Here is a 23,931-nt window from a genome sequence, read left to right on the forward strand (position 1 = left end):
CTGCATTATAGATAAACAATGGATAATCGACTATTAACTATTATATCTTTCCACTTATTTTATTTTATCATTTCAATAAAACTGCAGATTCATTTCTATAATCTAGATTATCATAACGATGAAAAACAAAATTCCGAACAGGCACATTGATTAAACTCGAAGATTGTACTATGATATGTAGTATTTTACACAATATAAGTAACTAGCTGTTCCTCGCAGTTTTACCCGCGTCCCGAGGGAACTACTATCCGCACCAGCATAAGCAGCTTGTAGCCTTTCTTGATATTTAATGAGCTATCAAATACGAATTTCTCTGACTTCTCTAGAGATTAGCGTGTTCATGCAAACAACTTTTCAGCTTTACATCATGAGTAAATAATAAAACTTAAATAAAAAAATAAAAAAGGCTTGTATGCTCAAACGAAATCTACAATTTTGTTACATTATATAATAAAATGTACCTTGATATAATAAATGAACGAAACATTAGCTACTGTACATAATAGAAAGTAAACTATACAAGGTCCCTAAAAATTGAGTTCATAATAATCGTATGTCATTGTCTCATTTCAACCTTGAGACCTAGTGTTTCAATTATATTCGATTGCAGTCAATTGTAGTCTAATAAATTGAGAATAACTTAACGATTGTCGAATAAAATAAAATGATACCTATCATATGGGGGCTGATCTACAAAATACCGCTGATGAGATAATTAAACATAAAACATAACATAAAATAATAATAATCTTTATTTACAGTGACCTTCATCAAGCAATGGTTCAGTGTGTTATCAATTTACAACTAACAGAAAACATGATAACAGAATAGACTTATGTAATATCTAATTATTCAAAATATGAACCAGAAATATAAAATAAAAGTCTCAAAAATATTACGAAATTTATATAATATAAATGCTTTGAAATATGAAAATAAAAAACAGTATATTCAAAACCATAAAAGAAATGCCTAATTAAAGCAAATTTTTGCAGTCAGATGATATGACAGATTGGACAGACATATATATATTACGTGCGACCTTCGAAACTAATAGCTATGTTGATCACAATGAAGCCGTTCTGTGATAACAGTAATTAATGAGCGGCTACAGATCGTACATAATGTATAAACTAATCTATATTGCTTATTACTCTATGTGCTAGATCAATCTTTGCAAACGTCCATGGCCTCTTGTTTTTCTTCGGCCAGTTCCTTGCCCGTAGCATCGAGCATTTGGCGAGCGAAGTCATTGATGGTCAGGCCTTGCACGATCTTCCATTTGCCATTGGCGGTTGTGACAGGGAACGAAAATACGACGTCACGGGGGGTACCATATGATCCGTCGGAGACAACACCCATGCTCACCCAACGGTCGCCACTACCCAAGAACCAATCCCTCATGTGGTCAGATGCGGCTTTCGCGGCAGACAAAGCAGAAGACATTTTTCTTGCGGCGATAACGGCAGCTCCACGCTTCTGAACTGTTGTGACGAAGGTAGATTTCAAGTAAGCATCATCATTGATAGCTGCAGGCACAGGTTTCTGAGCACCACCAACAGTCACAACTGCATTGGACGCATCTGGGAACTGGGTAGATGAGTGGTTACCCCAAATAATAACATTCTTTACATTCTGTACAGGAACACCAATTTTAGCTGCCAACTGAGACTGGGCACGGTTCTGGTCAAGGCGAGTCATAGCTGTGAAGTTCTCTTTAGGAATGGATGGAGCATACTTAGAGCAAATAAGAGCATTTGTGTTAGCTGGGTTACCAACAACCAGGACTTTCACATCCTTGCGGGCAACTTTGTCAAGGGCTTGACCCTGTTCCTTGAAAATGCGAACATTGGCGGCAAGGAGATCTTTCCTTTCCATACCCTCTTTCCTGGGCATGGCACCAACGAGGAATGCAGCAACAACATCTTTGAATGCTTCCTCAGGTTTAGCTGTTGGCAGAACACCAGCGAGAAGAGGCAGGGCACAGTCAGCCAGTTCCATGACCACACCTTCAAGGACTCCCATCATAGGGGCGATATCAAGAAGGTGGAGGTAGACTGGCTGGTTGGGGCCGAACACGGCACCAGACGCAATCTGGTAGAGCAGAGAGTAGGCGATCTGACCAGCAGCGCCGGTGACAACAACTCTGATAGGTTCAGCCTGAAAATGATCAAAGATTTCAATGTAGCATACAGTAAATTGAGTCACTAAAGTAATTAATTAGAATGGTTACTTGCTTGATAAGCTTAACAAGTAGGTCATAATTATCCACCTGTAAGGGTCATGATCTGACCCTTACTGAATAGGACCCATAAAAGGGATTTATATCTTGTTTACAATTAGTTGAGAAATATAATCCATATCCTATACAAGTGCAGACTCATTAATATCTTTTAACTACCTCACATTCATAGAAAAATAGCATTTAACTTCAGGCAATCAGATAATCTTACTACTTGTCTATGTGTACTGTAACATGATGAGATATTTCAATGTAATCTATGTTATTCATGGCATTTAATATGAATTACAAGTGCTAAATTCATGAGTTCTAACTCTGCAGCTCTGTTAACACTGGATGGTATCACAAAATACCCTACATAAAAAAATATGCAAGAAAAATTATTCTACAGTAAAATTAGAAACTTGAATTCTTTCCAAAAACTAAAAAGTACCAACGCCTTCAGAACTCATGTTTGTGCCAATGCAGCACAGCATTATTATTATTATGTAACAGGTGCAAAACAAGATCACTGCCAAATTACTGTTAGACAGGTTACCATGGTTACACAGGACAAATTAACAGTAACTTTCAAAAAGTTTAGGGATAATTGGGCATGTTGAAACAGAAGAATAAAACTACAATAAAATTAATATAGTCGGTGTGTGAGCATGGCAAGAACAGGTTTTTTTTTTTAACGAACTTGAAAAAAAACTTAATTTTGTATGCCATTGTTTCCTGATTGAAGGTTCAAAGATCCACAATGGCTGCTAACTTCTTATATCATTCTACCAATCTTTACAGTCGTAATTCGCGTAACAATCGAGTAATTGATAAAGAAACCCCGCAATAACACGCTAGGTAATTAAAGGTCAAATCAAAGTCAAAGGAAGTTGTAATAAAACTTACCATTTTAATATTTTCTTGTTGGTTGTTAGCTTCTTTAAATCCAAGAGATTTTTAGTATTTATGATAACAACCGGCTAAACCTTCTGCTCGAAATCAACTGTGCCAAATACCGCCAGGTATGTAAAAATGCTTGCGTCGTGTGAACTCGTGTACAAGCCCGCCTGAGTAAAAAAACAGCTGACGGCTGTCATAGTTGACAGCCGGTGAAAATCATCATACACTTCAAGAAAAATGGCAACACAGACACAGCCACAACACTAGCCGACAGCCGTACCTCTGAAAAAATACATTCCGGCTTCCGCATCTTTGTCGTCCTATTTATGTGTGGACTATTCTTGAACTGATGCTTCCACTAGTCCGTGTTCACAATTTAATTCGAACAAATTCTTTAGATTTCTGCAATTTCAGCTTAAAATTAGCTTAAGTTACGCGAATACGAGGAGTATGGAAGGGCTCTTCTGTTTACTTCGACCAACTTAGCATCGCTGCGAGAGGCAAAGTCGGCGGCCCTTGTGTCATCTCGTCTCGCCGAGTAACTTCGCGAATGTTTTGGAGGACGAATAAGGTTTACCTATAGTTCGGCCATTCAGAGAATGCGTTCCTGACACGTCGCGATTGAACTGACGACGTAATAACATTCATTGATTATTGATATAATAATGTTGTTTTAATGCTCCTCAATTGTTAAAACGGTAAACAACCAGCAAAAATATTTTTATCGTAACTGCAACGCCATTGCAAAGTTACGTCGTCAGTTCAATCGCGACGTGTCAGGAACGCATTCTCTGAATGGCGAACTATAGCAACACCTAACTGCTCCCTCATGCCCATAGACACTTTTTTGACTATGCTCGTGAAATGACATAACTATAACCTCAAAGTTCTTTTCTCAGGTAGTTCCTGGCTGCCTTTGAGGTTTTGAAATAAGTTCAGTGATTCCTGCCGTAATTAAAGCGGGATTGTTTCTATTATTAATGTTTTAAAGATACCCCGAAACAAAATGTCTTCGCTTTTAAGGTCTACAAAGTTTGTGCGGTACTTTACTGGTGCGGCCCGAACGCTTATCCTGAACTCGGCTAAGACCGCTGAAGCGAATTCTTTAATTAATCCTAAAGCTCTATGTGCCGCCAATAAGTAAGTATATAATAATCTAATATATTGATTATGAATACATATACGAAATTCTGTCATATGTATTATCTAGAACATAATATTCTCATAAGATTGAGGTTGCTGTATTATAAGCCTTAAAATTGTCTGTAATGTACGAAACTAAGTAATAAAGTTATGTAAAATAAAGACTAACGTTTAATTCTGTTTTATAGACAATTCTAAACTCATAAAACAGAAGATCAACTTGTTGTATCCTATAAAAACTCTGAATAGGGTTATGTGTTAACAATCTTATCTGATCAAAAATATCTACTTTATATTTGCTCACCAGCAGAGACACCTATGCTGTGGTTTATGATCAAAATTGAAATTATATTAAATTGGAAAGGCACCACATCTCCAGGACATTTATTGATATGAATGTTAAGATTTTATGTACCTTCTTAAACATATAATTTTTTTTTTTATAAAAAATATTTTTCGTCTCCAGTGTTTTAATGAGAGACTATGCAACAAAGAAGAAGGAGAGCTTAGAACCCCTGCTACAGAAACTAGATGCTGAAGTGCGTAAATTTGGAAGAATCACAAAAAAGGACATTGATGAAGTATTTGACGAAATCAGGTCCAAAAATGACATCACCAGCTCACAATCACTGTTGGTCATCAGATGTTGTGGTAAGACACTGTAAATTGTTGTATTTGTGATTGTAAAGATATGTTTGTGGTTTTGCTCAGACTAGATCTTTAATTTCATTGATAGTTTTTTCTAAAATACTGTTTTAACACTGAATCAGAACTATCTTTCGCAGTAACTTGTGTAATAAGAATTCAAGAAAGAGACTTTGGTTACTAAACCACTGCCAACTTTTACAGAAGTTGCTATGAAAATTCTTTAACAAATAGTTTGCCATAAGACTGTTATGGCCTTACTACAAAAACTTTAAACACTGTTTTACACTTGTCTAAAAAAAATTTGGCTCCAAAATGAACCATATGTCAACGTCATAATTTGACATTTTTTTAGACAAGTCTTAAACTGACGTTTAAAAGTTTTTGTGGTAAGACGGTATATGTCTTATATAATTTAAAAATTAATTCTAACTTACTTAATCAACTTTAGCATGGGTTATGAACTATTTCTAGGTGAGTTGGTACCAGAAGAATTACCGGAACAAAGAACTCTACTGGTACAAAAGATATGGAGTGTTCTCACTGAAAGAGGCATACCTATGGACATCTCACACTACAATGCTTTGTTGAGGGTCTACATTGAAAATGAGCATCAATTTTCTCCAGCTAAGTTTCTTGAAGAGTTGGAGAGAAAAGGATTGCAGCCTAACAGGTAAAAGAAATCTCTTTATAGATCATTTTATATCTGACTTGGTTCAGTCTAAACCAGCCCAGGGTTCTACTTCATTCCTAATAAAGGGTTAAAAAATATGTATATTTTTGTTTACTATTAAACTCTCATTTGCTTTCCTAAACAAACTTGTTCTCCTATTAATTCAGAGTAACATACCAAAGACTGATGTGGCGTTACTGTCAAGAAGGTGATGTTGAAGGTGCCACTAAAGTGCTGGAAAAGATGAGAGAACTCAGCATGCCTGTGTCTGAACCCGTGCTGAATGCTTTAGTAATGGGCCATGCGTTCCATGGTGATACTGATGGAGCTAAGGCTGTTCTCCAAACCATGGCTGGAGCTGGACTCGAACCTTCAAACCGAACATACACACTGCTGGCATGTGGGTATGGCAAGAAAGGTGACATTGACGGAATTGAGGCAACCATCAAAACTGCAAATGAAAAAGAAGCTATAATGACTGACAGAGTAAGTTTAGAAAAAAATCTATTTATAAATATTGTGCCTTCAAGTTGTGCATTGACTTTGAAATTAACTGATATTTGTATTGTAGGATGTTCTGGAAGTAATCGAACATATGGCCACCAGCGGACATGGTGATAAGGTAGAACAACTGATCCCCTACTTGCAAAAAGGTTTAGGATATAACCAAGATGTGTGTAATGTCATACTGAGGCTACTAAACAAGGGACAAGAGGAAACTGCCAGGAAAATCATGAAAACAATGCCAAAAGCAACCAATATTGAAGATACTCCATTTAAGGGTGCATTCTTCGTTAAGCAGCTGCTGAGACTTAACAAACCAGCTGATGAGGTTATTCAGACCTGCAGGGAGTTGCAGAATGAAGGTCTTGTGCCAAGTGCCTTATTTATCGCAACAGAAGGAGCCCTTCAACATGGTCAAGTGGAATTAGCGCAAAAGCTTTTCACAGAATTAAAGAAAGAGGGTCTAGAAATAAGGCCACATTACTACTGGCCTTTGCTGGCTCAGAAAGGCAAAGAAAATGATGAAGAGGGCTTACTGCAAATCTTAAGAAATATGGCCAGTGAAGGTATTATGGCAACTGGAGAAGCTTTGAGGGATTATGTTATTCCATACTTGATAAAGAATGGCACTCCACAGAATGTTATAGTCAAACTACAAATCGCGAATATTCCAGCTATACATAGTGCAAGAAATGTGATGGTTGAACTCCTAGATTCAGGAGACCTGAAGAGTGCGGCTCAAATCGCTCTGCAATACCGTCCGAGGGGCAACTACAACCTCGTGTCTAGGTCCCTCATCCAAGCAGTGACGAAAACTAAAGATATTAACTCATTTGTATCCATACTTCATGTTCTTTGTAGCAAAGCCCCAGGTGCGCAAGCTGAAGAAGAATCCGCCAATGACGATGCACAAAGCGAGGAAAAACAGGATATCTACGAAATTAGCCGCATCGTCAAGACGTCCATAAAAAATTTGGCCAAACCGGAATACGCAGAGGCACTTCTCCAAGGTATTTACTCTAAAGGCTTAAGAATAACAAATGAGGCGGCAGAAGAAATCCAACAGTTTCATGGAGAAAAAATGACGACCACGCTGTCGGAGTTGCTAACGAAGTTATCGACGTCTAAAATGGAATTGGTACCTATTGAGGGTCAGCGCAGGTCGGGTGCCCCCAGAACTACGGCGCAAATAGAAAATCAGCTATCTCAACTCAAGAGCAAGGGCGCAAACAACTTAAACCGTATTCAGAAGCAGCTACTTGTAGCTTACATAAAGGAGAACAATGTCAGCAAGCTGAACAGTTACTTAGATGATTTAAAAACAACAAACTTCGAACTAACACCAGCAACATTAGCTCAGTTATTCGAGTTTTATTGTGAAAATGATGACATTGAACGGGCTGACGCTTACAAAAAGCAGCTAGCCGAAAAGGACCCGGAGTTTGTTCTAAACAAATATAAAATAGTGTTAATGGCGTACGCCTTAATTAGGGCCAACAGATTCAATGAGGCTGTGGAGTATTTGAAAACTAATAAGCTGACAGAAGAGAACCCAGGCTTTATGTTGAACTCGAAATGCTGGCAGATATTAAATACATTGGCAGAACAGAAAAATGAGGCACAGGTAAGTGTCTTTTGATCATTGTATATATTCAAATTACTTGATAATTTTATTTTTTATGATAGTATTTCTTCTTGAAGTAATTTCTGTTTTAATTTCCAGGTGAAAGAAATGACAAGCACACTACTTGACTGCAACTACATTGAGCCCACAAATGTGATTTTGGGTCCTTCCATCAAAGTACACATACTGAAAGATGATATTGATGGTGCATTGAAAGAATTTGAAAATTGTTGTAAAAAATTCAGAAGTACTCCTTGGAAAGGCGAACTGATGAAAGCATTGATCATGAAGGAGGATGCTACCAAACTGCAGTGGTTGGCCGATCTTAGTACACAGGTATATGTCTATTTCTGTGCTAAGACTATAACTCAATGGCAGTTCTAAATATTTAGTCTGCTTTGAATATTATATTGACGCATAATTCACTATCAAGAACATAAGATTATTATAATATTGATGACAATAAAGAAAAAAAATATACAGATTAAAATGTACTTCAAATTAATTTTTCACTAAAAATGTGCTGAGACTCGCATAGACACATTTTTCTGGCAATAGTATCTCAGAAGTAAACAGGTTATAAATAATTTGATTCCAGGTGCATGGAGAAGTGAACATCCTGCATGACTTGGTGCTCGCGTTCGTAGAGTGCGGCCGCTTGCGTCAGGCGCGGCGGATCCTAGAGACGCCCGGCTTGCAAACCCGACACCGACGACTTGATGACGCCTGCCAGAGATATGTGGAGGTAATGGTGTTGTTTACTTTTATTTTTCTTATTTCTTTCTCAGTAAAACTGATCTGAAGTACAATTTTTTTTTAAGATCAAACTGATAAAAAATCGTCCAACCATTTTGAATTTCCTTCGAGGCAAACAGAAATATTTTTTTTTATGAATGTATAGTATTTTTGACTAATTCTTTGGTTGTTAGCCCAATGCTTATGTTATTTCATATGTTTTGCAGGAAGGGAAATCTGAATATCTTGAAGGTCTACTCGAAGCTACAAAGGAATTATCACATATTGACCGCTCTAACATTTTCTATCATTTACTCGTAACTTACTGCAAGGCTAATGAAACTGACAAGGCCCTCGGTCTTTGGACAATTTTGCAAGAAGAAGGCGAAATCCCCAGTGACCAGTTCCTTTCATATCTCGGCCAACATTTGAAATCAAAGAATAGGGAGGTCCCGTTTATTATACCTGACCACAAACCCGTTAAAACTGTCAATAAAAAAGGCGATGTTGTTGAAAAAATTGTTGCGAAAAAGGAACCACAGAAACCAACCAAAAACGATGTGTCTGTTCATATCGAGACCATGATTAAGGATGGGCAATTGTCGCAAGCAATGGATACCGCTATCAAGTCTATTGAACATGGAGTGATGCCTAAGAGTAGCGTCCTGAAATATTTACTGAAATCTTTGGCTGATGAAGGAAATGTGGAAAAAATTCAACAATTGGGCAAATACATTAACGATTCACAGAAACGGAATGTGACATACGACGATAAGTTAACAAAGGCTATATTCGCGAGAGGAGCTGGGTCACAACATGTTGACAATTTACTACTTGCAATAAAATCGTCCAAATCAGAAGAGGAATTAGATATTGCATTAAGGAAATTCCCGAGGAGTGGTGCCCTTGCTGACGCAATTCAAGATACAGAGCTTGTGACTAAATGTGAGTACTGAGTAACATTCATATCTTCTTCCAAATATGAAGCATATTCTGATTTTCACCATGAATGTATTCTTGTTTTAAATTACAAAAACCTTTTTTTCAGGCACTCAAATAGCCGAAATAGCAGCAGAAAAAGGAAAGTTACTCCCTGCCAATTTAATATGGATGGAACTCCTATTAGCAGGCAAAGACAAAGAAGCTGATTTAATATGGTCAAAATGGCTGGTCAATGCACCAGTTGTTATGTTCAGAAGATTATTGCAGGAGTGTCACACTAGAAAACAACCAGTACTCATTGAAAAAATGATCAGCACATTGAGATCTAATAAAAACTTATCACATGCGTCGTTAGGCAATGCTTACTCACGCCTCATAAATTATTACTTGGTGGAAAACAATTCAGAAAAGTGTGAGGAAGTTTTATCTGAGGCTCTAAAACTGGGCGTGAAGACTGAACACTTAAACAAAACCACTTTGACACGGCTCAAGGGTGCCGTAGAAGAGGCCGGAAGGGTGTTTAAGTTCTCTATCTGAATTTAAGTAGTGATAAGTCACCTTGCTTCTTGCATTTCAATGTTAAAATACCACGAATGTTCATCTACTATCCAAAGTATTGTATTATGTAGTATATTGTACAATATTCATTTATTTGTTGATATATCTTATCATTGTTATTTTTTCCAACATATTTTATGTTTAACAGCTTGGTTAAATATCAGGATTATTTTTAAGATGCCATGTTTATTGTCGCCCTATTGTAAAGAATATAAATGATTATTGACTAACACTAAAATTATGGATGTTACAAGGATATTGAATTGCATCTGTAGTAGTTAATTTTAGTTACGATTAAATTATTAGTTAATACTTTTGATGTGTTCATTTATCACCCTGTCCTACAGTAGCAAATCAAATGCAATGCAATGTAGTTTCTGAAATGCATGACATTATTTATTCATCGACTGCTATCAATCAGCAAAATTGTCGTGCGCGCTCTTTCGAGAGGTGATACCGAGAGGTGCGTGGTTGCAGGCACGGCACGCCGAGTATTGAAAGATTGTGAGGGGTACCTACATATCGATGTTAGAGCAGTTCATACGGGCAAAATAAGAAAGTTTATATGAAAACTACGATTCTTTTAGTAGTTACATAACCTAATAAATATAAAAAATGTCGAAATTATTGACAGCGCAAACTTCTTTGCAAGGATTACATGTTGAAACACGAAAAAAACTTTTTGCAAAAAAATAAAACTGACTCCCAAAAACACTGAGAAGCAAAAGAAAAACTATTCTTAGGTGCATCGGCCTAGAAGTCAGTGTCTAATGGATGTACCTAAGTTTATTTCGCCACCGACTTCTAGGCCGATGCACCTAAGAATAGTTTTTTTTTTTGCTTTTCAGTGTTTTTGGGAGTCGGTTTTATTTTTTTGTAAAAAATTGATTATTTTTAGCTTTTCAGTGACAAGCATAGTTGTCACTATCCGATTAAGTAGAAAGTTCTCATCAATACGAATAATATAAGCCCAAACACGAGGTAGTTTACATATTCAGTTGTCGAGTTCCCTCATCCTTCTCTGGTCTCCATCATCAGGTCAGCTCCAAACCTTCACTGTTGCAAAGGTCTTGTCAATAGGAACAATATAAGCCCAAACACGAGGAAGTTTACACATTCAGTTGCCAAGTTCCCTCGACCTTCTCTGGTCTCCATCATCAGGTCAGCTCCAAACCTCCACCATTGCATAGTGTTATCAGACATACGCCTTAGTGTCAAGTTTTTACCCTGCGTATGCCTACAATTTTCGAAATTTCCCTCGATTTCTGAAGGTTTCCATCATCAGATCGGCGGCGTATGGTGGCGTAATGGTATCTGGTGATTATGGGACCACCTGGGAGGTAACCCCTATCAAACAAAAAAAAAACTTTGGTAATCGGTCCAGGCGCCTAAAAAAAAAAAAGATCCCGACGAATTGAGAACCTCCTCCTTAGGGCACGCCACCATCGTGGCGGTAAGTCCCCTCTTTGAGGAGTGGGTCGGGAGGAGTCATGGCGCCCTCACGTACCGCGTGACGCAGGTCCTCACCGGACACGGTTGTTTCGGGAGGTACCTGCACCGAATCGGTCGTGAGGAGGCGCCCGGGTGTCACCATTGTGCGGACAGCCCCGAGGACACGGTGGACCACACAGTCCAGGTGTGCCCCGCATAGGAAGGGCACCGCCGGGTCCTCGTCGAGGTTTTGGGCGGCGGCGACCTCTCGCGTCCGGCCCTGGTTCAGGCCATGGTCCGGGGCGAGAGGGAATGGGATGCCGTCGCCTCCTTCTGCGAAGCGGTCATGCTCGAGAAGGAGGAGGCGGAACGCCAGAGAGTTCGCACCTCTCATCCCGGCCGCCGCGCTGGACCAGGTAGACACCATGGGCGCCGGGTGTCGCGTGATGACTCCCGGCCACCGTAGGCGTGGGTCTGTGGGCGGTGAGTTCGGGTGGCTCATCGTCCCTCTGTCTGCTTAGACGACAGACCCGTGTCGACGGCGCGCGTTGTTCCACGCGCTCCTCAAAGAGATGTCAGCAACCCCAGCGGGGCCCAGCAGGGCCAAGGCCTGTCGGGGCTCCGGGTTGTTCGAAAGAGATACCACGGCCCTGGTACCTACATAAAAGGCCTATGACGGAACACGACGGTTTTAGTCAGTAAGAGTCTGGCACTCCCTCACCGCTGCTAACCCACAGCGGGAGGGGTCATTTGATAATTTTTGACGTCGTTAAAAAAAAAAAAAAGAACCTCCTCCTTTTTGGGAAGTCGGTTAAAAAGAAAACGTGTACGTTACCCAGGCCAGATGTTGTCGAAAATGGTCATTTGAATCTTATAGATAATTAGTTGTGCGGCTTCTGTAATTGTTGCGCACATTTTTTTTGTTGCGCTTATAGTTTTTTAATTATTTCACAAAAACATTTCCTGCTGGGGTAACGTGACGCCAGCCAGACCCTTTTTCTTTCTAATGGGAATATTTAAATAGATATTACCTTTAGAATTAGTTGTCTAGATAAAGTAAATGTTGTGCCATATTTTGTATTTGTTCTTTTTTTCGGTTGCGAAGTTATTCGAGATTTTGCTGGGATAAAGGAAGTGAATGACCGTGGTAACCCGACCAAGTTTAGGTGGTTACGAAAAAGCGAAAACGCAGAACATATATTTATCTTTTGAAATGATAAGAACCCGCTTAACCATTTCAAAGATCTAGCAAAACCAAAAACGTTACCCCGGCAAAATCTCGAATAACTTCGCAACCGAAGAAAGAACATATACAAAATATGGCACAACATTTGCTTTGTCTAGACAACTAATTTTATAGGTTATATTTATTTAAATATTCCCATTCCCACAGGCCTCCTCTCACACGGAGAAGGATAATAAACTACTTTACTGAAAATAAAGTACTACATATTATAAACAATTATTTACAACCTTTGACTAACGAGATTAATATCCAGAGTTTACAATCATAATGAATTTAATAAATGTTTTGATGTTTCGTTAAATTTCAATTGAATTTGTTAAATCTGAACGCAACAAAAACATTTTTGAAAGTTACGCAAAAAAAAAAAACAAAGTAAAGTGGCGGGAAATTTAGCGTCTCTCTTTTGTGCGCGTCGTGTCGTTTTTACATGCCCTGCATTTATTTTGCTCAATAAGTGCTATTTCTTGAACAAAATGTTTTACCCTGTAGATTCTTTGAAACGAGGAGGCCGATTTTATTTGTGCTGGGTCGCAGATTCATGGCCATTGCGATTTGCAACTATTACTCACCGGCAACTTTGGTCTCAGGATATTCGAAAAATATGGTAAGGTGCATGCAAAAAATGAATGTATTTATAATATTCGAGTTCTTTTTTGCCATAACAAGATGTTATTTTTCCTTTTCCCATCAAGTGACGATTTACTAGAAGTTATCACGAACGAGTCGGGTCGACCCGCCAAAAGATTCTCCCTTCGCCTGAGTTCACAACTTCTTCGTGGTTTAGTCAGACTTTATCAAAGAAAAGTTACAGTTTTGCTAGGTAAGTTACTTTTGAGCTACATTATTAAGAACCGTTTAAAGAATTATTTCAATATCACGAAGTGTTAAATGAATTGATGTTCTGTTTTAGGTGAAATATGTATGATCAACGCCAATGTAATAAAGCAGACGAACAAAAGGTAAGTAGATCAAACGTTCATAATCATATTGGTAGGTACCTATGTAGATTCTTTTTTGGATAAAATCATGAAAATGTGGAAAACTGTAAGTAAGATAATAATGGTAGAATGGTTCTCAGGCAGCAGGCAGGGCAGACTGGATTTCTTATTAGATTCTGATAAGCGACTTGCTTCACAAAACCTAAAATGAAGGATAGGTACATAATATTAGCAATATATAAAATGACTAGCCTTTGCCCGCAACTTTGTTTGCGTGGAATAGTGACTACCAGCAGATTTTTGATTTGACCAATAGATGGCGCTATATGTCCGGGATAATTTTATTTTTATTTTTTTTTGTAATAAAAACTATCCTATGTCCTTTCTCAAGTTTCAAACTATGTCTGTACCAAATTTCACACAAATCGGTTCAGTAGTTTAGGCGTGAAGAAAAGACAGACAGACAGACAGAGTTACTTTCGCATTTATAATATTAGTTTGGATTTCTTAGATGGAATATCCAGGAGGTAGAGATAGTAGAACAAGTGAGGCGTCCACTTCAGCAGCTTGACATACAAGAGATTATTCAAGAACAACCTGAAAATGAACAGACGATTGAGGAAATGATACAGGTTTTTTCAATTTATTACTTATTTGTATCGTTTATTAATTGTTATTTGCTATATCAGGAAGCACAGTTTTTTTTAAGTTTAAAAATTAATAAAATTCCCTTTTTATAATTCTGCATTGTTTGCCCAATAAGTAGGTACCTTTTGTAGTTAGATCACTCTACAAACTGAAGTTTTGGTTCATTTTCAGACAAGTGGCAATGTAGTGTCACATATTGATGAAATAACTCTGAAAGAGTCAACCATTCCTGAAATGATAATGCCACCAAATGTAAGTTACCTATAACATTTTTTTAAATATATTCAATGTTTTTCTAATATTTATTACAAGCTTAATTTCATATAGAGTTACTATATGACATCAACTTTTGTAAGTACCTTTATTTTTACTTGTTGAGTATAATGAGAGTATGATGTACCTACCTGCTTAAAATATTATTTTTTTTACATTGTTTTGAACCTAAATCATAACTATATTTCACTTGAGTCAGCATTTAGCTAAAGGTAAACAATATTGATAGGAATTTTTACTAAAATAGATATTAAAGAAATAAACTGGATCAATTGATTATGTAAAGCTGGGTAGGGTAGGGTGGCAGCCATTGAACCACCAAAAGTTTGGAGATCTCTAGCGCGCTCGTTTTTACAGTCTAAGAAAATATTTTTGTCTCAAATGATAGGTTATTTAATAAGCTGCCAAATTGTGTTGAAATAAGTGGAAAACATTTGCTGTTGCCTGATTTATACATGTTTTTTTAAAACATGAGAAATGGTTCATAGCGTACTCCTAGGGGTACACAAAGAACCGGGGGGGTGGTATTAAATGAACCATGTGGTACACAATGAATCACGGTGATATAAAAAAAACATTATCATTTGTTTTAAAGAAAAATAAATACACTATTTATAACTTTTTATAATTATTAAGTTTCGGGTTATACATACATATAAGAACCAACAAATCAGCCTTAAAACTTAATTTTTAACAATAATTATGAACATCTTAAAAGTTACGCACAAACTCTTTCCGGGAAAAAAGAAAAAACATTTTGTACTTGTATATTTATATGAATTAAAATGCTCTTAGCATTATAAAGTCGACGTGTTTTTATCACATTCAGACTTATGTATTTTTATTGTCCAAATAACAAATTGTAACAATCAACATTTCTTTATGCTGTCTTCATGTTGGGCAGTAAAAAATTTACTTGCATCATAATGGGGCTCTTTTGTACAAGACGGATTGTTCCTGTACTTTGTTTGTGACATATCTTCGCACAAGCACTTCGTCTGTCGCAATATTGGATAGAGAAGGTTGCAGTTTTTGCTGCTTTTCGAATGCTTAATCCTGACAAGTGTTTTTTCTATACCTCTTTGTGTAGCTTCCGCGGTGTGATACCCTTTTTACGTGCTTTCCTCCATGCTGAAATAGACGAATAATGGTAATTAATGATAGGTACTCACATTAACACTTAGAGGTTAACTGTCTAATAATACTTCCCACCTGTTCATATATCATACAAAGCACTAAAATGTGGTACACATACACAATGAACCGTGGTTCATTGCTTACCCAGGATAAATGGCTCACAGCGTACCCACCCCCTCTTAGGAAATGTTAGGTCATGTTTTATACAAAAACCGTTGAGAATTAATTCCAAAAAATAGTCTCAGACAAGCCTAATGATCTACATTACACATACATTCACACATATTTAAGTAAGAGTTAGATTATTAAAGTAACAACAAAAAGAAACTCACCTTTTTTTGTCGTTTTTGCTTGAGTAGAAGACTAAGACGCGGCTCACGGGTGAGTATATCGCGACAGACCCACGGCGAATAGACCAAACTTTATGACGTGGCAAGGGAGTCTCGACATAATTTTTGCGCGAGCTAGCAACGTTAGGTATGGCCGGTAGGTACTATGGTTCATACTGTACACGCGGTTCATTGGCTACCACCCTACCCTACTCACTTAGAAGTGTAGCACGTAACGTATCAGATACGGTATCAACCTGCAAGTGGGTACAGCTCGTCCACGGTCCTCGCGAGCACACTGCGAGCCGCCTTTGTATTCCCAGTGAAACCGCCACTCGGCGGGTCACTGCGAGCTTACAGCGCTCCACGCGCGAGCGGCTCGCAGCGGGCTCGTGCCTACGTACCTACTCACTTGATACCGTATCTGTCTCTGATACGTGCTACACTGGTAAGTGAGTACCCAGCTTAATAAAGTAAGTTAACAAGCATTTTACTTTTCCAAAAAAGTTGGTTCAAGAGTTTTAATAAACAAAGAGATTGTTTATCTTTCGATAAGTGCTTACTCAAAAGGATTATGTGTACCTACCAGGCGATCTACCTCCCGCATCACAATAATAGTGACCTACATGTACCTACTGTAAAGTTTTATCAAAATTCAGTTTTTTATACCTATAATAACTTACGCGTTTATAATGTAGGACGGATTCGGCGAAGAGCATCCGGACCTAGCGCTACAAATGCTTCAGGACCGCACTATAGAGATGATGTTGGTCCAACCAGACGTGTCCACTGCACACAGCGGGTTGGACGTCGCACTCGATATCACGGACAAGTCTCACGACAAATCCCGTCTCATGGTCCACGAGCCGGCACAAATGGAGAGGATTTCAGAACATGACCTTACATTGTTCAGAAAATGTAATTTTATTTTTTATTGTTGTAGTAAACGAAAAATTTACGCTCCATGTAAAACTTTGGTACTCAACTGCATACGATTACTGGAAGCCGACGCCGACGTAGTTGGGAAAAGGCTAGACAGATAATGAATAATCGTAAACAGCCATGTTTATTCTAAAACCTCTTTGTTTCAGCCACTGGAATGGAATTAATGCCTGAGTTTGAAAAAGGTACTGTATAAGATTGTATGTACCTAAGTATCAATTAAAGTGTGGGTATATCTATCATATATACCCATATACATATACCTGTATACAGTACATCTATATTTACCTATATACAGTGTGTTAAAGAGACTATTTACTTGTCCTGTGTATCTCATCTCACATAGGAATCTCTTATCACTACCCACGGCTCCATTCTTTCATAAAAATTATCCTATCTAATCATTATCCTTTTGTTTATTCCACCAATCATCTTCCATTTTATTTTCCTTGATACTACACCCTTGGTATTCCTGCAGACATTCCTGAAATACCCGAAATCCCGCCTCCCGAACTGCCTGTTCCTGAACAAGAGAAGTTAGTGTTTTTCCATGATATCAGGTTTCCCCCTAATTCAATGTACATAACCAATAGTCTTGATGTAACAACATAGGGTAATAATTATAATATCGATATACTGCGGATTACATTAATCGATCCATCTGTTATTTTGCGATTGGAGATTTTTTGAGTTTTGCTTCATATTAATTATTTCTTCAGTTATTGTAAACCGCAGATAGACAGGAATTCATTGAAGATTGCAACACTATCGCGTTCCTTATTTCAAATTCCACACTAAATCCTACCCTCCTATCAGAGAATTTTCTTCATACATGAAATTTTTATACTACCTGCCGTATTCATGTTTATCTTAGACACTAATGACTGTGTTTCGGATGGCACGTTAAACTGAAGGTCCCGGTTGTCATTGAACACCCTTGGCGGTCGTTACGGGTAGTAAGTCTGACACCAGTCTAACAAAGGGTCAGATAACTACATCCGGTTAGACTGGAAGCCGAACCCAACATAGTTGGGAAAAAGGCTCCGAGGATGATGATGTATTCATGTTCCCTATATTATTATCTAGGCATCCGGATAAGTCTGTTGCGCCCGAGGTACCCAGTCCTACAGAAGTTGAACAGCGAGTGCCAGTGAGGCAACCGCCTGCGGAAATTGAATTGGAGGTAAAGTTCTACTTTAGAACTTTAATGTAAACATATATGATTTGAGTCTTAAATGACTCCTACTAAACATCTTACAAGCGTAACTGATAATTTGACGCTTTAACGCTCAATTTACACCGCCAAAAAGTAGTAATACAAAATATTCTATAGCTTTTTTCTGGCTTGTTTTAAAATTGTAGATTTCGATTAATTCGCTCCCGTTTTCTTATTTCATCTTTCCTAAAAGTTAACTCGTTTGGTACAGGAACTGGAAGAACTTGAGCCACAACCAAAAAGGCGTAGGCTCAGAAATAGACTCATCATCGATAAAACGATCAAGATCAGCACGAATCAATTTCGCGCTAGGATTGAAAATCAGTTCGTAGAATTACGTTGCGAGGTATGTGACCAGTAGTAGGTAATCAGTTTGAAAAAAGAACTATTCGAAGTACCTACCTATGACAGAATTAGAATGAATGATTTTCTTTTTTCAAATATTGCTTTGTAGAAGTTCATTGTTAATGTACCCGCATTTCATTCATTAGGATAGCTCAGACGACATCATTTTCATACGAGTTTCTCCAGAGACGTATTTTCGGCGTCCGTGTCACGGCGGTGAAAGGATTCACAATAACTTGGGATTTACTATATCACGACTGTTTTCGAGGAATCTTGGCGTTATTTCTGCACCACCCTTAGAGGATAGAGAAATGGAGGTAAGTAAATAGTTTACTGTTCAAATAAATAAATTCTCCATATATTTCCATTTATTCTAATCACACAAAACTATTTCGCTAGCAATCTACAGAGGCTATCAGGCGTCAGTCCCATCGTACTTTCCAAAGATCTATGCTTGAGAGAATTGATGAAGTGCCAGAAGTGCCTATTGTGCAAGACAGGCCAGAGATGCAACTGGAAGTACCAGTACCAGACGTGAATGTAACGAATGAAATGTTAAACGTGTCCGAACAGCCCCGCGTCAGTGCACTCGTAGAGCTGGATATTGAAGATATTCCCACTCAGAAAATAATGACTTTGTCGCAAGCACGCAAGCGGACAGCAGAACAAATAATTACTGAAACGGTAAGTGATACCTGCATATTTGTTTTTACGTAGATTTTTTTTTTTTTTCATTTTTTAAACGTTATAACGCCAAACTTTTCAGCCGAAAAGACTGCGTTCAGTGGGTTATCGCTCAAGTCAGCAGGCAACAGAGATTGCACAAACAGGTAAATATTCCTTTATTATTTCGAATCATATGTGCCATTTTAATTAAATTAAGTAGTTTACCTAAAGAATCATCTTTTTTACGCTTTCAAATCATTACCAGTTACAAACCTTTCTTACAGATAAAGATGCCGATAAGGAAAATATACCAGCAAACATACAACTGCCGCCGCAAGACGAAGAGTTGATACTTTCTGCTAAGTTACACCAAGCTGGTTTAGCCGATATACAACAGCCTTCAGTTGCCGAGGTGGAAGTCCACTCACAAACTCAACGACCCGCCACCACGTCTCGCGGCAGGCGAACTGGGAGCGAAAGTTCTGAAACTCCATTAGGCAGTCTGGATAGAACGAAAGTTTCCCTTGGAGATTCTGAACATACCACTGATTCTAGGAGATTTATAAGGTATGGTGTTGCTGTGGTGCATCATAATACGCTTTCACATGACACTGATGTTACTTAGAAAATTATGCATTGATATTTCGTAAAAAATTATAATTTAGCATCTTAATCATATGTATTTTTGTTACAGGGATCAGTGGGGCACCGAAGGGACTATGCTGAAAGTCATGAAACACATACAAATCGGCCTGCAGCCAGTGACTGTGGCAAGTCTTCTTGCTAAAGGACCAGTCATTTCTGGGTACAAAGGCGTAATAGCCGCTCGGTGCTTCACGTCTCTACTTAGTAAGATTTTTTGTACTGCATTTTTAAGTTTTAAAACTTCTTAATTTGGAATTGTTTCCAAGGCCCTTTTCAGCAACATTATTGATTCATTATAATGTGTAACTGTATAACTTAATACATTGCTAAACGATACATGCTGCACGTAGTTTTAAGTTATTCATATTTTTTCAGAATTGAAGCAGCATGGCTTTATCAATGTGAAGAAAAATCCTGATTCACTGGAAATAATAGACATTACTCCAGGACCAAAGATAACTGAATAACTAGTTCTTATAACTTTAAGTTGTAGTTATTGATGTTTTGTTGATTAATATTATTATATTACTTTTTGTAGTTGATGTTTCGTTAAGTTTACTGATTTGATAATTTCGTAGGTTCTTTAAATAAAAGAATGCATTGATATGAACAATTTTATTTACGATCTGTATATAATGATATGATTTCTGTACACTTTACATAATAAGTCATCAACTAGATTCAAGCTAACTAGATAGATTTATGAGTATCTTAATAATAGGTAGGTAATGGCTTAATAATTTACAAATTCTAATAGTATAATCGAATGCTGTACAATTAACAGTCGACATAATAACTAATCTAGACATTTATTCTTAATTACATAAAATACAGCCATTTACATTATAGAATTGGTATATTATTATAAGTTTAAATCTTTAAGAGCTTAATTGGTAGTACATTATTATACATTATTCTTAAAACAGAGAAGGAATTACCAAATAACGGTCATTTGAATGGAGATTTCCTACATTGGTAAAGCATTTCTAATTTGTTATTTATACAAAATCAGTCTCCTACTATTTGTTAAGTCCGCCGTTATGAAATGTACACTAGTAAAAGGAATTAACATCGTAATCTTATAACTCAAAGGCAGTCACGCGTTGTCTCATAGGACGTACACCACTGGACGATTGGAATAGTTTTAACAACAATAGTATGTCTAGAACCGCAACACACGTTAACTAAGCACTATATTTTATTACTTCTGATTTCATCGATTACATCAGAAACAAGTTCAAGCACACTTCAGTGTTTCACAGCCTTACTAACAGTCGTTCCAAGCTCTCACTCAATTTACATTAAATAATTACAGTCTGTCCTTACAGGTTTAGGAATGAAAATACTTATGTTAAAGTAGCTACCATTATTTGTAGATTTCATCAATTCATGTAATACTTTCAAGACAAATGGAACAAATTATAATAAATTCTTATAAAATCAACCCATTTAAGATTTCTAGTGAGTACATATTTATATTTATCATTTCATGAATCAAAACATTGTCTATTCGGCTCAGTAACAGTAAAGACGGAAGCCGTGAATAAAATTATATAAGTATTAATAGAATGGAAAATTTATTCAAATTTTAATGATGTAGGTATAACACTTACATATAAGATTTAAAACGGGTTTTTATAAAATGAAGAAAATAAATAAACTCAATGCCCCATCGAGGGGTCGTGTAATACGAACAGATGATTCCAAAAAGTTAACATTCAAAACGGTGACATATTTATCACAGATCACTCGAGACATGACCACTCTTTAAGAATGGAATGATTGCGACCGCACATGAGAGTGCAAGCAGAGCAGAGGGCTCAGTGTGAGTTTCACTAGTTAACGTTATCGATACGCTGTCATCACTCAGTTAAATAGATTTGTATGTACATCATGTGATTCCATTTTGTCGGATTATAACGTTGACTATCTCGTGAGTGACTGCGTTTATAAAACGACTAAGCTAATGACAGCTCGAATGAAACAAACGTTTTCAAAATTAAATGCTACATGATTAATTGGCGTGACGATGCGTATCGGGAACGTTGAACTTGTGGAGTAGCACTACGCCCTCTGAGGTGGCTCAGGGCTGCAGCGAGTCGCTGTCGTAGTCTGCGTCGTGGGGCGGGCGCTCGCCGTAGTGCATGCTTTCGAAGTACTGCTGCGGCTTACCGTTCCAGAGGTGGTGGTCCTGCGGCGCGTAGAGCAGCGAGCGCTGCAGCTCGGAGGCGAGGTCGGGGTGCGGCGGGTGCGGGGCGGCGGGCGGCGGGTAGTCGGGCAGGCGCGGCGGGTAGTCGGGCACGTGCGGCGGGTAGGCGGGCAGGTGCGGCGGGTAGGCGGGCAGGTGCGGCGGGTAGGCGGGCAGGTGCGCCGGCAGCGGGCGCGCGCGCGGGAACAGCGGCGCGAGGCGGTCGGTCCGCGCGACGTACTCCGCCGCCAGCGCGGCCGAGCGCCACTCGGGCTCGTCGTCTCTCTGTCGACATGCCCAACCCTTGTTACGTACACCGTGAGGTGTACCGCGACCGCTACGAGTGACCGCATCCGCGAAGTGCCCGCGACCCATCACTAGCCATCCCCTCAGCGAAAACGACAAACTAATTCATTTTTTGTTTCTATTTCATATTTTATCATTGTTGGATTTGAAAATGAAAAACGGCTCGTAAGGATGGCTAGTGGCAACTTTGTGAAACGAATTCAAGTACAAACGTTTAGCAGTTTGTGATCTATTGCTACGACTCCACCGTGTCAATTAAACATGAACTACCGGATATTATTGTATGAGTTTATCTGTGCATAACTTATTATTCTATTAGTTACCAAACCAATTACCAAGAGTTATAAAGGCTTTGTGAGAGCTTTCGGTATTTGCCTTGTGATTAGCCAATTGTTTGTGCCATTATGCCACTATGTCAATACAAACATATAAATAAAAAATACAAAATCATAAATAACAAAATTAATACACAAAACTAACATATAATGTGTCGTACAGTGAGTAGTGGCTAAAATAATGATACAATTTATAAAAATGTATTTATCTTGCACTTACCATACCAGTCTTCAGAGTCCAGAAGATATCACAAAAAAGTTAAAATGTGCACTGAATAAATAACACTCGAAAATGTATGTTTAATAATGGTTTTTATATAAGTTAAGGTTTATAGTTTGATATTGTTGGTATGTAAAATCCCACGCCATTGAAAGGTGTCGCACGAAGGAATGGTGAGTTAATGCTTAAAATTACGATGTAAATAATAAATACTCACTGAACTCTGAGTACGACATCTTTTACAAACAAAATGTGTCAATTCATATATTATAACAATAATGTGAGCTGGTGACATGAAAATCCATTCAAATACTGATCCATGATAATTTATAAAATAAAAACAGTCACAGAGCTAATTAAAATTTGAAGCAATAAGAAAACATCAATTTCAGTACTGCAGAAGAGATGTTGACGCCACCCGAACCGTCGTAGTTAGTGACGAGGACACACAATCGTTAGCACATGCTCGCCTACACTACGGACCGACTCGCTCTACGTAAAACTAAATCAAAACTAGAAAGTAACCGAAGCGAAACGAAACCGCGGGGAAACAAAACTTACGATCGACATAATGGCATGCGAGACGCGGCAACACGAGCCGTCAGTCCGCCGAGCGCGGGCACTCACGTTACGAGCCGGAATCTTTAAAGAACCACGCCACGTTCCAGAACGAGCGAGCTCGCACCTTCGGGTCCGGCGCGGCCGGCGAGCGTCGCGGCGCCGCCCGCGGCCCCGAGCGGCCCGACGCCGCCGAGCGGCCCGACCGCACCGAGTGCGCCGACGGCGGCCGCGCCGGCCCGCGCGTGTGCAGCGGGATGCGGCTCGGCCGGCGCCGCGGCGTGTCGGCCAGGCGCGAGTCGTCGTCCGGCATGCACAGCGGCTCCATGTCGCGCATGCTGGAGTGCGCGTGCGCGGGCGAGGCAGAGCGCGTGCCGGCGGAGCGTGTGTCGGCCTCACGTGTGTCCGCCTCACGCGGGCTGTGCGCGCGCTCCAGCTGCCGCACGCGGGCGCGCGCTCCCTCTAGCTCGATACTCTTTTCCTCCAACTGTGAACAAAGTACATCATAAATTAGCAAAGTCAGTGAATTGGATTTAGGTCGCCGGAATCAGAAGAATATG

At 38.7% G+C, this 23,931-nt stretch overlaps 4 protein-coding genes and 1 long non-coding RNA gene across 7 annotated transcripts in view; 2 read left to right on the forward strand and 3 right to left on the reverse strand.

Moving 5' to 3' along the window:
* Positions 1–734: 734 nt before the first annotated feature.
* Positions 735–3,364, reverse strand: LOC124629815 (malate dehydrogenase, cytoplasmic). The gene is made up of 2 exons (XM_047163384.1): positions 3,131–3,364; positions 735–2,160 (listed from the first exon to the last, which is right to left on the reverse strand). Exons 1-2 carry the CDS (start codon positions 3,131–3,133, stop codon positions 1,168–1,170), a joined length of 996 nt encoding a protein of 331 aa, XP_047019340.1. The 5' UTR covers positions 3,134–3,364; the 3' UTR covers positions 735–1,167.
* A 618-nt stretch (positions 3,365–3,982) lies between these two features.
* Positions 3,983–10,260, forward strand: LOC124629755 (leucine-rich PPR motif-containing protein, mitochondrial). Its single transcript, XM_047163287.1, has 9 exons — positions 3,983–4,264; positions 4,734–4,918; positions 5,387–5,585; positions 5,753–6,071; positions 6,157–7,713; positions 7,813–8,049; positions 8,312–8,458; positions 8,676–9,393; positions 9,497–10,260. The coding sequence occupies exons 1-9, from the start codon at positions 4,131–4,133 to the stop codon at positions 9,925–9,927; spliced, it is 3,927 nt and encodes a 1,308-aa protein (XP_047019243.1). The 5' UTR covers positions 3,983–4,130; the 3' UTR covers positions 9,928–10,260.
* A 2,607-nt stretch (positions 10,261–12,867) lies between these two features.
* LOC124629650 lies at positions 12,868–20,368 on the forward strand. Its single transcript, XM_047163151.1, has 16 exons — positions 12,868–13,229; positions 13,318–13,445; positions 13,536–13,584; positions 14,075–14,195; positions 14,383–14,463; positions 16,649–16,868; positions 17,042–17,077; positions 17,371–17,492; positions 17,899–18,075; positions 18,320–18,454; positions 18,600–18,770; positions 18,853–19,137; positions 19,220–19,283; positions 19,404–19,686; positions 19,814–19,968; positions 20,140–20,368. The coding sequence occupies exons 1-16, from the start codon at positions 13,099–13,101 to the stop codon at positions 20,229–20,231; spliced, it is 2,250 nt and encodes a 749-aa protein (XP_047019107.1). The 5' UTR covers positions 12,868–13,098; the 3' UTR covers positions 20,232–20,368.
* Positions 15,093–16,050, reverse strand: LOC124629564. Its single transcript, XR_006984310.1, has 2 exons — positions 15,954–16,050; positions 15,093–15,615 (listed from the first exon to the last, which is right to left on the reverse strand). It is a non-coding gene; the product is annotated as an uncharacterized LOC124629564 (long non-coding RNA).
* Positions 20,365–23,931, reverse strand: part of LOC124629563 — a 61,883-nt gene continuing 58,316 nt past the window's right edge. For all 3 annotated transcript variants that reach the window (XM_047163007.1, XM_047163006.1, XM_047163008.1), the window contains exon 5: positions 20,365–23,858. In XM_047163007.1, the coding sequence (XP_047018963.1) occupies positions 23,442–23,858 (417 nt within the window). In that variant the 3' untranslated portion in view covers positions 20,365–23,441. The remainder of the gene's footprint in view (positions 23,859–23,931) is intronic.

Source organism: Helicoverpa zea, chromosome 4 (assembly GCF_022581195.2).
Source record: "Helicoverpa zea isolate HzStark_Cry1AcR chromosome 4, ilHelZeax1.1, whole genome shotgun sequence".
Classification (NCBI taxonomy): Eukaryota; Metazoa; Arthropoda; class Insecta; order Lepidoptera; family Noctuidae; genus Helicoverpa; species Helicoverpa zea.